The sequence below is a fragment of the Nicotiana tomentosiformis genome, chromosome 1 (genome assembly GCF_000390325.3).
Source record: "Nicotiana tomentosiformis chromosome 1, ASM39032v3, whole genome shotgun sequence".
Lineage (NCBI taxonomy): Eukaryota > Viridiplantae > Streptophyta > Magnoliopsida > Solanales > Solanaceae > Nicotiana > Nicotiana tomentosiformis.
The window spans coordinates 35,301,987-35,315,688 of NC_090812.1; the positions used below are offsets into that span (position 1 = coordinate 35,301,987).

At 36.1% G+C, this 13,702-nt stretch overlaps 2 protein-coding genes across 5 annotated transcripts; both read right to left on the reverse strand.

Moving 5' to 3' along the window:
- Positions 1-2,620: 2,620 nt before the first annotated feature.
- On the reverse strand, positions 2,621-8,605 carry LOC104089589 (tryptophan synthase alpha chain). The gene is made up of 9 exons (XM_009594517.4): positions 8,316-8,605; positions 7,560-7,706; positions 7,402-7,467; positions 7,076-7,184; positions 5,534-5,610; positions 4,722-4,799; positions 4,003-4,080; positions 3,037-3,096; positions 2,621-2,952 (listed from the first exon to the last, which is right to left on the reverse strand). The coding sequence occupies exons 1-9, from the start codon at positions 8,508-8,510 to the stop codon at positions 2,818-2,820; spliced, it is 945 nt and encodes a 314-aa protein (XP_009592812.1). The 5' UTR covers positions 8,511-8,605; the 3' UTR covers positions 2,621-2,817.
- Positions 8,606-9,626: 1,021 nt separating this feature from the next.
- LOC104089590 (uncharacterized) lies at positions 9,627-13,380 on the reverse strand. Of its 4 annotated transcripts, XM_009594519.4 has the most exons (7): positions 12,973-13,380; positions 12,400-12,512; positions 12,026-12,164; positions 11,844-11,944; positions 11,566-11,758; positions 10,231-10,344; positions 9,883-10,021 (listed from the first exon to the last, which is right to left on the reverse strand). In XM_009594519.4, the coding sequence occupies exons 1-6, from the start codon at positions 13,031-13,033 to the stop codon at positions 10,235-10,237; spliced, it is 717 nt and encodes a 238-aa protein (XP_009592814.1). In that variant the 5' UTR covers positions 13,034-13,380; the 3' UTR covers positions 9,883-10,021; positions 10,231-10,234. The 4 variants fall into 4 exon arrangements, with proteins under 4 accessions (XP_009592813.1, XP_033510292.1, XP_009592815.1 ...); XM_009594518.1 differs by lacking the exon at positions 10,231-10,344 and having other exon boundaries at positions 9,627-10,021; XM_033654401.2 differs by having other exon boundaries at positions 9,627-10,344.
- Between the last annotated feature and the right edge of the window lie 322 nt (positions 13,381-13,702).

A 13,702-nucleotide genomic window follows, 5' to 3' on the forward strand; every position in this document is an offset into this window, starting at 1 on the left:
TATGCTCGAGGAGAACACCTTGGTTGCCCGGCGATGAAGCTTTATCAGCCCACCTCGATAAAGCTGAGGACTATATAATCTTACGAGGTGGTCGAGGGTAAAGAGAAGCCCGTCGATTTTGCTCACAAAGAAACGGAGCAGTATCACGATCCTCCAGAAAGAAGGATGAATTTGGCTGAGGGTCATCTGGTACTTCTTGCAAAAATCGATGATGATCGGATCGAGGGGACCCAGCATAAAAGGGTAAGTGTAAACACTAAGGTACCCTTCCACGTGGGTAGTAATCGCCTCCTCCGGTGCCGGTATCATGACCTCTTTATTTTCTCAATGGCAGTCTTTTTTCACCAGGTCAAGAAGACTTTTTGGTGTCGAGCATATATATCTCGATACCGGCTCGCATCGACCAGCAATCGATGAGGGTTTCTCGACCTTAAAATCGGAATCAATAATGCACCCCCCGGGAACAAGTTCTTCAAGGCGTGGCTCCACCACTGTTTTCTCGCCGGCCGGCCGAGATGAGGAAGCAGCCTCTTTTTGCAGAAAAATTTTAGATATTTTTGCCATCTAAATTTTTGTGAACAAAGAAGAAGGGAGAGTGAAGTATTTAGTGTTTTGAGAAGAACAAGCAAAGAAATTCCAAAACCTGAAAATAGAGAGCTTTGGGGAAGACAAAGAACTGTGAAGATTGGAATGAAAAGAGATTTGAAGGTAAAAGTTTGAAATGATAAAGAAGGATGCTATTTATAGACTTCACAGTGACGGTTCAAAATTGCTAGTGGCCAACCATCGACTGACCCACATTTAATGCCTTGGTAACTGGACCGACGGGACATTTGTTACATACATCATAATCGGGCTTGACGCACATGTCAGTATGTATCTAGTCAGAGGTTGAAAAATCATATCGTTTCTCACCATCTTCTTTCCGAGAAACAAGGGGACTATATGTATACGGTCAAAATCGAGTTTGCCCTTCGTGCGACTAATCAAGATTGGAGTATGATGGACCGAGGTTCGTCATTATAATATCGAGCTGTGATGTGAAGTTGGAAGGTCGAGCTCGAGACCCAGAGATCGATCAGTACCGAGATTGAGTCAAGGTCGAGCTCGAGATCCAGAGACTGATCAAATATCGAGATCAATTCAAGGTCGAGCTCGAGACCTAGAGACCGACCAAGATAGAGACCGAGCCAAGGAACAACAAAGCCGTTATAGCCGCACTAGGGAAGAGAATTTCTGCGGAAATCAAGGAAAAGCTGATTAACTAATCTATCGTGGGATCCCCACTATGTATTTTTAATTATATCCAAAGTATGATTCCTCCCTAATATTAAGAGTGGCTATCATTTGTAAAAGGCAGATTGAGAGACATTCATACATCCTCACATTCAGAGATTATTGAGATTTACATAACATATAGCAAATATTATCCTTTTTGGGGCTTTTGATATTGATTCATCTTGTTCATTTATCAATCATTCCTTATTCAATTTGGGTTTGTATTCATTCCTTTTTACAGTCAATATTCGATATATTTCCACTTATTTTTTCAATTTGTACCAAGTTATATTACGTATCCTTAGAACTACGTATAAATTCAACTCTATCCGTTTTTCGGGTAAACATTAGGCTTGAGTAAGTTCATCATATACTTCCATACTCTAATTTGTAGCCTCTTTATTTCTTGTTGAAGTGTATTGCTCATTTGCAGCTTGACACATTATTTGTTAGCAATCTTTGTGTTCGGTTTAAGTAGTTTAGGCAGGCCTCTGGTTGTTTCTAAGTTGTCTTCTGTCCGCAAAACTTTTAGGAACACTCTTCATTCAATTTCTCGAATTTTCTTTTCATATCAATACTAGATTCAAGTCTAGAAGCTCTTTTCTTTTAATTTTATTATATTGTTGTTCAGTTGATAAATTCTCTCTATTTATCTGCAGAGAATTTAGGATAGAAGCATAGTTGATTGAATGTTATAAAGTGAACTGAAATTGCCCACTTTTGGAGCAGACCTGATTGAAGTATCGAATAGAAGACAAAGCAGGTAAACAAAAATCCTAATGAACGAAACCTCATCATACAGTTTGACTGCTGAGATGCTGAAAAAAGGGTGTATCATGTGAATTGCCAAAATTACTTATTAGGATTTGCTCTAAAATTTCAACATTGAGAAGCCGATGTAGCTAATCAGGGGCGGCTCAATGAAATCGGAGGCCTAAAGCCAAAACTTAAGAAGTGAGGAAATAGTACAAGTAATGTGACAACAGTTAGACAAATAGATATGATTAATTTAGATAACCAAGAAAAAAATGTATGGTCTTAACAAATTTTCTTTCAAGTTTTTAAGTTTTCTTTTAAGTATTCCACAGTAACATTGTCTAATATTTTAAAATTTTGGTTTAAATTATTCAAATATTCATATTTGTTAATAAAATATTTGATAACTAGAACCAATGTAGTGTATTGAAACAAAATGTTAATGTCTTGTTAACTTAAAAAAACTTACTAATATAAATAATTATAACTAATAGAAAAAGTTTTGGGGGCCTTTTGACTCATGGGAGCCTAAATCTTTAGTGGTCTTACCCTAGAGCCACCCATGTTGCCAATTTGGGGAATATGCTTTTGCACTAAATTTGAATTATCATACAAAAAATCAAGAGAATTCTGCAACTAATACAAGCTAGAATATGAATATCAAAATCTTAAAGCTTAAATCAGACAAATCTATTTTCAAGATCAATTTGCTTCTATGAGCTGGAGTTTCAAAATTGAAGTGTCAAGCTTGATTAAACAAAAATCCTTGATTCTACCATTAAATCAAGAGAGTGCAGATTTTAAAGATGTCACAAAGACCTCTAATTCCTTTAAGCCTTCTTCGGGGGATTTTGCTTCACCTAGTATTCTTACCATCGCACTACCAACAATCACACCATCAGCTCCCCATCTTGCCACCTGCAATACATGCATCAAAGCAAAACAGTAAATAACCATTTTTTTTACCTCGGGAAGCCTTGTTCCAAGTCATTGAAAACTCACCTGCTTGACGTGCTCGGGTTTTGATATACCAAATCCGACTGCCACTGGCTTAGATGTTGCCTGTTAAAAAACAAAGGACAAGTTTCCTACGTGCTTAATAATTTAGGTCTAAGAACTTGGGGGAAAAATAAGAGGGAGATACTTGGGAGAGGTCAAAGCCATGTTTTACTGCACGCATCCAAGTAAATCGGGTAATGATAATCATAACAAGGTTACTTGTTTTGTTTACTTTCAAAAAACTGATTCTAACCCAAGAATCAAATTCTCATGATTGAGTATGCAACTGTATATACAGACAAAAGAATGTGTATTGGAGAAATCAAATCGGAACTAACTTTCAGATTTCACTTCAGATGACTCGAACTTCCCTAGACCAAGCAAATCTGAGCAATCACAACACAAGTATGGTGCTCAGCATTCTTTTTAATGCTTGGAGTCCGAAGTGGTTAGCCTCAAGCAGAATATAATATTGTTGGAAAACAAGCTTCAAAAGGCAGCAGACCTGGTTAAGTCCAAGGAAGCCCCGTCTTTGAAACATTCTATAAATTGCCACCAAAAAAATAGCAAAATATTGTGTAATTCAACCGACACTTCTTCGATCCAAGGATGATTTTTTTTTTTCATAAATATTTTTTTTAAGTGATTTTTTCCTCAAATCCAAGGATGAATTTGCAATTCTAATTAGACAAGAAACATCCTGAACATTTGAAAGGAAAAAGAAAGAAAAGAGAGAAAATATCTGAAGTTTGAATGAGCTAGTTAAATAGAATTAAAGATGCAAATAGAAGTGAAAATTTTCCATCCAATGTTCTTGGTGTCCTTCAAGAGAAGGTATGCCGAGATTTGTATCTTTGAACTATATATCAAACCAACTTCTGGAAGACCATCATGCAGAACATAAGAATTTAAGACTAGCTTAGGCAATGATATGGAAGACGTGAGAATTATAAGAAGCGTAAGCCAAACCTCTTTAATGTCGATCAGGAGCGATTGAACTTTCGAACTGACAGATTCACGAGCTCCAGTAACTCCAATTGAGCTCACCTATAAGTTCAAGAACTAAATGATAAATTTTTACTAGCAACAGTAAAAGTGAAACGAAGAAATTGTCATCTTCACCAGCATATCTCAAGTGAACGATTTCATTGGAAATATCCATAAATATTGGTTCAATTTTTCACATTCTCATATCTATGGTACATGTAGATTTTAGCTTCTTTTAATTTATTGAAGCTGACACTATAAATATCAGCAAGTATGATCCCAAAGCGCTGCAGATCAATCAACCCCTGCTAAAAGTATGCATTTACATCACACTGTTCAATCCACAGGTTGTAATTGACTAGCTATATTCATGGGTGCCTTACATTCTGTTACTCAAGATATGATTATTAAAAATTGAAGCATGAATCAAATTAATAACCCATTAACATGTGGTATAGGGAAAGAACTTGAGGTTGATATGCAAACTGATGCTCGTAAAGTGATCACCAGCCAAGAATCTAGATTATTGCAACCACATGTGCATAATTGAAAGTGAATAAATTCCAGAGCGAGGCCCAAGAAACAAAAGGGAGGGTAAGACATTGAACAAAATCTGAAAATGTTGCACCTTATCTGTAAGCAAACGGCAAAAACGGTAATGGTTAAAACAGCTTTCTACTAAACGAGAGGGAAGTTCTTACAAGATACACGAATCCCTCTGAAGCTTCAGTAATGGCTTTCATACGGATTGTTGGAGTAGTCGGTGTTGTAAGCAATACCTAAACAAAAACGAAAATTCAATTTTTGAAATGGGAAACTAGGATAAAGCAAATATGTTTTCATTGAGGAAAAATTGTACAGGTGAATGATCAAATGCTATGCTCAATCCAAACAAGAGGAAAAATTCCGCAATATCACCAAGCATTCACATCAAGGTCACCAAAGAAGAATAACACAAAGAAATTCGAATAAAAACAAGAGAAGACAAAACAATGAAACAAAATTGATAACCTCTTCTAATGGAGGAACCTGCAGAAATTGTTCCTTTTGATAAATCATCAATATAGATATAGGAGTCCACCCTCTACCAACAAAGAAATTCATTGTCCACCATTTCCAAGCACTCCATGACTCATGCAACATAAATAATAGCCTCATAATTTGATTGAAAGAGTCATATCTATCAAACTTCAAAGACATCCGTTGCATTCACCCAGATGGCAAAAATGTTCTTTTCTAGTAAGTGATAGCATGCGATTGTCCTATACACATGTTAAGCATGAGCAAATCACATAAAGGCAATTACTCGTGACTCAGAGTGGACTATGGACCAAGTAAATTTGCTATGTAATCACGAAGCAGATATATCACGTGAAACTAACTGCACATCTAAGGACTGAGGTAAAGGATTTGTTTATTTTTAAACAGACAAATGAAGAAAATTATGTGTCGAGACCTTGGGGCATCTCATGAGAGTTGGAAATTGCGATAGATATTTGGCACAAAGACTAACCAATTCAATATTATGCCTAGCAGCTTCCTTTCTTAAAATTTCAGTTTCCTCAAGAGGGACATCTGGAACAACAAGTCCTGAAAAGACACAGAATTATCATAGTGAGACATATAACAAGTCGGAACGAAGAAAACATAAGACTTGGTCAGTGGCGTGAAAGAAGACTGCATTATCAGCACCATGTTGGATAATGCAACAACTAAAATAAAGAAAACTCATTCACTGCAAATCTTCAATTATTTCCAGGAAATAGCTAATATGCACCCACACAAACCAATCAACACTTGTTTGGAACTAAGGTGTAGTTGTTGTTGTACAAACCAATCAACATTTATTTAAGGTATAAGTCATCTCCACCAACAAATGTTATAGACAGAGATGGTGGAACAAAACTAAGATGGGAAATTCCAATTACCATGCAAAATAGCAGAAAGATTGCACCAACCACAGGTTGTTTTCAGCTTCTTTTTCTATCTGTAAAACTTTATGCTTTTACTCACAATGCGTCTATACTGCAGTTTTTGTAAGATGTACAAAGTTGGATGACAAAATGCTTTTCTTTAGGAAATTGAAAGAAGACTTTTACATAGTTTAATCGTTTTAGTGCAAATATTTCTTTAGATAAAGTAGTTAATATTTTTATTGATTTGCGGAAGTAAACCCTTATGTATACCAAAAGTAGAGAATCTCCACCTCAAAAAAAGTTTGATACCTTATAGATCTCAACCAGCCAATACTAACTGTGACCTCATGCGTACACCAAAAATTCACTCGTCTTAGTGCAAATATATAACATAGAAAGGAAAAGGAAGAAAGAAAAGCCTGCGATAAGACATGCCTCATTATCAGAAGTTCAAAACTAATCAGTAACTGGTGGGGGGAAAAGGAACCCAAAATTAAAACACTAGCTTTAAATTTGCAAAAATATTAGGGCTTAACCTGTTATAAGTTGCTAAATGATTGGTAGTCATCAATTCATCCAAAACATCTTCTCATTTTAAACAATTCTCATAATGCCAGGACATCTAATAACAGAAGCACAAAAGATTTATCCCACTGCAGAAGAAAGTTATACAGAAATAGTCACTAGTTCCCAGGAATCATCCATATGCTAGATGATCTAGTCCATCTCCCTTTGTAGTTTAGCAATCTCTGCTAAACTCATGCAGGTTATGCTTTGTGACAAAATATTAATCCAGCCTTCATGAGATAAGTTGAACTACAAAACGTTAGTGGACCAAGGGAATGACATAAAGCTATCTAATCCTAAGACCAAATTCACATCAGTGGTAGTTCAAAATAAAGGTATACATGAAGAATCATTGGATATTTCATGTTATTTGGGGCATATCATATAGGAACAGTCATTCTCACACTAGAAACTCTTTTTAAGTCAAATAATTCACTAATAAACATCAACTCGGTGTCAAAAATATACTAAGCTATATAAGTGGCTTCAACCAAATCATCCACTCGTCTATTAAACTTGTCCAACTATCACTTCTCACACTAATAATTTAACATCGCAAAACTAAAGATTACCATGTACACCAGCATCTCTCACAGTGGCCATGAACCTTTCAGTACCGCGTTTAAGTATTGGATTATAATATGTGAACAAGGCAATCGGACAGGACAACTGAGGCACAACCTGTCACATATTGAGAAATAATTTTAGATTTCATAAAAGATATTTGACAAAATATGCCAGAATAAACAAAGTGACTGGAGGAAGCAGACAAAAAGCTTCATAGTAATAAAGTAATTTTCAGCAAGGCCTGTTTGTATCTACAATTGCACTAGATAGTTAACAGGGAGCTTTACTGCTTGTCAATATGTAATTAGAAATTCGGGGCTATGGGGTTTACATCTTTTAACATTGATAAGACTTTGGCGAAATTGGTCCCTCTACTCAGTGATCTTGTAGCAGCAGCCTGAGAAAACAGATAAGCAAAGAAGAATGAGGATATAAAAGAGGTAAAGGACAAAATATAGGACTAAAATGCACTAATCACTTCATCAAAACCTGGATGACTGGACCATCAGCCAACGGATCAGAGTAAGGTACTCCTAGTTCTATGATATCCGAACCACATCGATCAAGCACTTTCAGTGCTTCTGCAGTTGTTGACATGTCAGGATCCCCAGCAGTGATGTATGGAATTAATGCCACCTTTGCAACAGAAAGGTTGAGTTTCAATTCAAAAGCAGAGATAATAAGTAGAAATACTTTTCGATGGTAAAGCAGCTCCAGTTTTTGACAGAAAAGTTATGAAAGAAGACATCTTTCTACCCTTGACAACTACCCACCAAAGTAACAAACCATTTTGACTATCTTACACAAGATCAGTGTACATAAAAAAAAAACTTTCTGTGGTTTTTTTTTCTTTTCAATTGAATCAATGTTCAAAACAGAAATTCAATTAAAGCAAGTGAAAATTCTCTAACACAAAAGTCAGAATAGTCAGTAAGAATCTTCTTTTTGGGGGATAAGCTGCTGACTGCTGTACATTTATCACTAATTTTCATAGTTTGCATAGGAGCTAAAGACAAAATTCCTCACTAGAAACTACATCCCACACACCTAAGTATCAAATCCAAGATTTTCTTGGAAACCCAATTAAAGAAAATCGCCATGTTTTCAACCAATGCCCAACTCTAATTAATTCAAGAACGTAAGCAAATAAGAATACAAATAAGAATTACACAAAAGGAAACACAACCCACAAAAAAAGTTCCTTTTTTTTGGGAAGAAGAAGAATGAGGAGGCGGAAAGACATACTTTGCCTTGTTGCTTCAATCGAGTGAAAGTCTCAGAAAGTCCAACAGTTGGTGTGGTGCTGAGGGCAGCCATGGGAGGTTTGACCGAAGTTGAAATCTTAAGTCTTTGGGTATTATTATAGGAATGAGGAAACGCGTGATTTTCAAGCTTGTTATTGGAGTGAATGAAGTGGGTTGCTTTTAGAAAAGATGCCATAACATCAGGACTTTTAACTTTCTGCTAATGAAGACGAGGAGATATAGCGGCAACGCACGGCGGGGTATAAGTACAGCCTACTGTAAGAATGAAGTGACTGGATTTGGGAAAAGTTTTAGATGCGGGTAAGGCAAAAAAGAGTATTTACACTTAAGCCACCTATTTTTGGTGTAATTGCAGTTGGGGTTGTAATTTGGTTCCACTATTGCATCATTGTGGGATTTGTCAATTCCACCACACCTAATGGCTAATAAGATTCAAAAATTGAGAATATTATCTCAAGTAAATTGATCGTAATCATTGGAGAGTTAGAAAGTAATTTTTGTTGTAATTGAATCAAAATTTATTAGTAATCCAAAGTTGTCTAGAATTTAGTATTTGTTAGTTTCTTTAATTCACGTCTAATAAGGTTTTGTAGTGAAAATCATATAGGAATAGGTTTTCTAATTTTTAGTCAAATTTGATTGGTTGAGAGGTAGTCATGATATATGGTGAAATTATTGAGCTTATGAGCAATGAAAAACCTTCCTTCCTCTTTTACTCTTTTGTTTTCAAGTGTTCTTTTGAATAGTCATTGTTGAATATCTTACTAGTACCTAAATTATTCTTTTGGGTATGTTTTTTATTAATCATTCAAATTTCGCACTTCATTTTTTTATGATCATTTTGACAGGGAAAGTGATTTTTCAAAGTCAATACAGTTGCTGTTTAGTGTATAATCTTAAGACTTTGATGGAAAAGTTAATATAATGAAAATGATGGCAAGTATAATCGGGTCAATCAATGTGGGTTAAATGTCTATTTCAAAGACATTTTTGTATCCTCTCCTCGTACAAGTAGGTCCGAAGCTGAGTGATAAATATGAGACAAATGGGAACATGATATAAGAGTAACTTTTAAAAATACAGTAGTCGCACGATCCATTAATAGTTTGGTAGATGTGAACAACATTTGGTTGAAATTGAACGTATAGCTAAGTTTTCCAATTTTGGTCCTTTGATGATTAATTACATTTCCCTTAGGGGACATTGCCATAAAATTGGTAAATTACATTAGTTACACCACGAAGTCCTGAAGCTCAACATCCGTGACACTAGTCGTAAGGGATAACACTGCTTAACTAGATCAACAGTATTCGGCCAACTATATTGCAAAGTAGTACATTTGGAACTGTATACTACGGCCTTGCCGCATTTTAAAACGAAATTTAGAAATCATTACAAATATGCAGAACTCCAGTATCAAAGTCCACTGACATTTCTTATTTGTATATGTTATCATGTCAAACAATATGACTTTGATGCCTGGTGGCAACGCGGATCTTATGTTGTTTAGATGCCCATGATATCTAAACAGACTAGGTACAAGACTCAAAAACCACAGTTAGAGATATACTCGAATTGGGGTTAAATTATCCATCTTTCCACGGAATCTTTCATCCACAGCTGACATGCTCACTTGGCATGAAGCTGATCTCTGCCTTCTAATGCGCAAATCTTCTTTAAATGTACCTGGAATAAGAGCATATACATATCAAAGATCATAGCTATAAGTTCATTTTTCACATAACTGCAAAGAGATAGCGCACATAAAATTTGATTACCGTGAAATTATGAGGGCTGCCATGTTTAGCCCAACAAATAAACTGAACCATATGCATGTGCTCGTGATTCAAGAATAAAAGGTAATCAATAAGCGGACCAAAGGAAGTACATCTTACCTCTTCAGTCACTTTTTAATTGGTTTTGTGGCTGTGAGAAAAACTCTTTGGCATTATTTGCGACTTCTGCCTCCAATATCGCTTCTAACACAATGTCAGACCCCTTTGCTTCATCTTTTGGGGGGAAAAAACAATTAACACAACAAAGGGAGATAAATCTCAATAAACCATAAAACAAACTGTTGTATGCGCACAGGGCATAGATAGGAGATTGGAGTTGATTCTCAAAAAATATCCACTCTTCGTGTTGCAGCTATGAAGCATGTAAATATTTAAACCTATTTTGTCATAGAGCCCATCTGGATCTACAAGGTGCTTCTTGGTTAGTGAGTTTTGGGAGGGGAATTGCAAGCCTGAGTCTTTTAAATCTTTCTAGGAAATCCAATATCATGTTAGTGCAGGATAAGATTGTCATAACTAGCATAGGCAAAAACGCAAGTTCATTTCTTTCCATCTGTCTAAGCCTCAGTGGGTAGAGTAACTGGGTACCTATGCTGCTAGGAATAGCAGGTACCTGGTGAAATATTCGAGGTACCGACAAGCTGGTCTTGACACCACCATTATAATTAAAAAAAAGATCAGATTGTCGTATAAATGACTCCTGCCGCCTATCACCATCACATAAATAGAACATGATTCTTGATCCAGGAACGCCCATTAAAAAGGAATTCTATGTGCTGCTATACCGGGCACCTATGCTGCTAGAAAATAGCAGGTACCCGGTGGAATATTCGAGATACGGACAAGCTAGTCTTGAAACCACCATTATACAAAAAAAAAAAAAAAAAAAAAGGAAGAAGATTAGATTGTCATATAAATGACACCTGCCACCCTATCACCATCATATAAAGAGAACATGATTCTTGATGCAGGAACGCCCGTTTAAATGGAATTCTATGTGCTTTCAGCTAATTCTAATCACAATAACTTCAACTTTTTGGTAATGAGCTAATTTAGTTCTCCTAATAATGGAGTTGGACATTTTTTTTGTTGATACAAGGATAATAATGGAGTTGGCTAATTAAACACAAAAAAGACTTAATCTGCTAGTTTGAACCACACCTAATCTCCTTCGCTTGAGACCTCCTCACTTTAGCAACAGCAAGTGCTATCCTACCCTTTATAATCAAGCAAAGCAAGGTTACAAGACTTGACAAAGGATTCTGCAGAGATCCTGTCCTGAACCTTTAGAAATGCACACAATTTTGCAAGGTCGAATGGTAAGTACATAATTACCAAACAGCAGAAAACTATTCTGTATGCACAATAATAGGACCACTGGACTTACTGAAAAAGAGACATGAGGCAATCAGAATCCCCGAAATGATTCCTTACCTTTACGTTTTGGCAACAACCCTGCACTCTCTGCTGAGACAGGGAGCACAATAATACTGCCAGATTCATCAGTCAGTTCACTCAGACCTTCCTTATCTACAGAAATGGCTTCCAAAGGTGTCGTTTCAGCCAATCTAGCATAAGCAGCGGCTTGGCTGTGCATATCAGTCAAAGCTTTCCCTGAACTATGATCCTGATAATTATTATTCACATAAGTCTTTCCATTTGAAAAGAAAGGAAAAGATGATGAAAATAATTGTGAGAGAAACAACAAAAACCTCAGGTGTGATAGTTGCTACAATGCTCTCTTTCTCGGATATTTGAGGTCCCTTTTTAACTATGGTGTTCTCTTCATCAGATTTTTGAGGTCCATTTTCAACTTTCTCACGACGAAGAATTTTTTGTCGGAGTCACAAAGAATAAGAATATTTTTCAGTAAAAAAAAAAAACTAAGAAATACCAGTGCCATTTGCAGCTGTTGTGTTGATGCTGTCTACTAGCCTCGACGTCAATGGACCAGGATTCATAAACGAGATTTTTCGAATTTCATGACGTATGGCTTCCAGCTGAGCAATGGTATCTTGCAGTTCCTTATGCACCTGATAAACAACTCGAGATGAAACATAACAAGTCGTAACATTTCATTTCAAGCTATTATGCGATACAAAGCATAATTTAGCCAATCATCTTAAGAGCAATAACTAAGTCTATATTAGTCCTAGTCATAATACAAAACTCAGCTTTAAAAGAGAAAGCGAAAACTGCTATATAGACACGAAACACCTATCATTTTTCGCGAATTGAAATTTATGAAGCAGCACAGAAGTTTGAAACCTGGCGAGCTTGAGACTGCTGCATGACACTTTCAAATTGACCACGAGCCAATTGAACATAGAGCCCAGCAAATCTGCCTGCCGTTCTTGCTATGATTGGCAGATCTTTAGGTCCTAAAACACAATTTATTTTCTTAAAAGGTCAAACCATTATTCATCTGCAACGCGCTCGCCCACACACACACCACACATAATGAACTACATATTTCCCATTGAAATATGCACATATCAACAACCCCAGTGCAATTAAAAGCAATACTTCCCAAAATTATTACCACTTCGAAAGGTCAAATTTATGAAACTCTGCCATCAACTTATTTATAGAGTGTACATCAAACGAAAAGGGTCTGAATAAAGTGAAGTGGATATAGGACATTCATATAGCTGACTCTAACTAGTTTGGAATTGAAGCATAATTGATAGTTTGCATATAATTCGCAATCAAACTTAATTATTCAATGATAATTTTTAACCCAGTTTAATTAACATATACTATTGTATTTCAAAATTTATGGAATTTACATCAAATATTACCTTAATGGAAAAAAAAAAAAAGATAAAAAAGGGAGAGTACCAATAAGAGAAGCAGTAGCGCCAAGCAGGAGAAATAGCTCCCCATATGAAATTCCCAGCATCTTTTTTTTCTTTCTTATTTCAGTTTGTTTCTGTCACGTGTGTGAAGAGAACGGCAATAGAAGATTGTAAATCAAGGATCCATATCGGGAATTTGGTCGGAAAAGTCGCCTGAGAGTACACCGCCGGTGCGTCATTAGAACTTAGCCATGATACAGGGACACAGGCTGAGGGTAATGGGCCTTTTTGATGTGTAGCTGGGAACGAAGAAATGAAATTGAGGGATTTTCTTTTTTCTTTCTTCCAACGAAATTGGAAGGGATCAACTTTTTAATAAATTCACATTTTACTGATCAAAAGAGCCCTATATTTGCAACGGGACATAAGATCCACGCTAAGGGACATAAGATCCACGCTAACTTCCAACACTTCATCTTAATTAATTATTAATATATAGTACTAGTATCAGTTTATTTTTATCACCTAACCGTACTAAATTAAAATAATTGGGGTAACCACTAGTAAATGGAGTACTAGATATAACATAAACGTAATGATCTAATATTAATCAAAGGATTAGTGTTGTCAGCTAGGCTCGATGGTGTAACGACCCGACTTATCGTTTTGAGTATTACAGCATTGTTCTCTTATTTACTGCTCAATTTATACTTTACAGTTGTTATATAACTTGTCGGGGTAATTGGTTCGGGTCCAGTGAGCTTTTGAAATGA

Excerpts from the sequence above, each read along its gene's own strand:
- LOC104089590 (XM_009594518.1), bottom strand. The coding sequence starts at position 13,033 with ATGCTGGGAATTTCATATGGGGAGCTATTTCTCCTGCTTGGCGCTACT. Across the intron at positions 11,945-12,025 it reads AACAGCTGCAAATGGCACTG|TTGAAAATGGACCTCAAAAA; the intron begins GTATTTCTTAGT and ends GTCGTGAGAAAG. Across the intron at positions 10,022-11,565 it reads GTTGTTGCCAAAACGTAAAG|GTACATTTAAAGAAGATTTG; the intron begins GTAAGGAATCAT and ends CTCTTATTCCAG.
- LOC104089589 (XM_009594517.4), bottom strand. The coding sequence starts at position 8,510 with ATGGCATCTTTTCTAAAAGCAACCCACTTCATTCACTCCAATAACAAG. Across the intron at positions 4,800-5,533 it reads CTAGGCATAATATTGAATTG|GTATTGCTTACAACACCGAC; the intron begins GTTAGTCTTTGT and ends GTTTTTGTTTAG. Across the intron at positions 3,097-4,002 it reads TCCTGATCGACATTAAAGAG|GCAACATCTAAGCCAGTGGC; the intron begins GTTTGGCTTACG and ends GTTTTTTAACAG.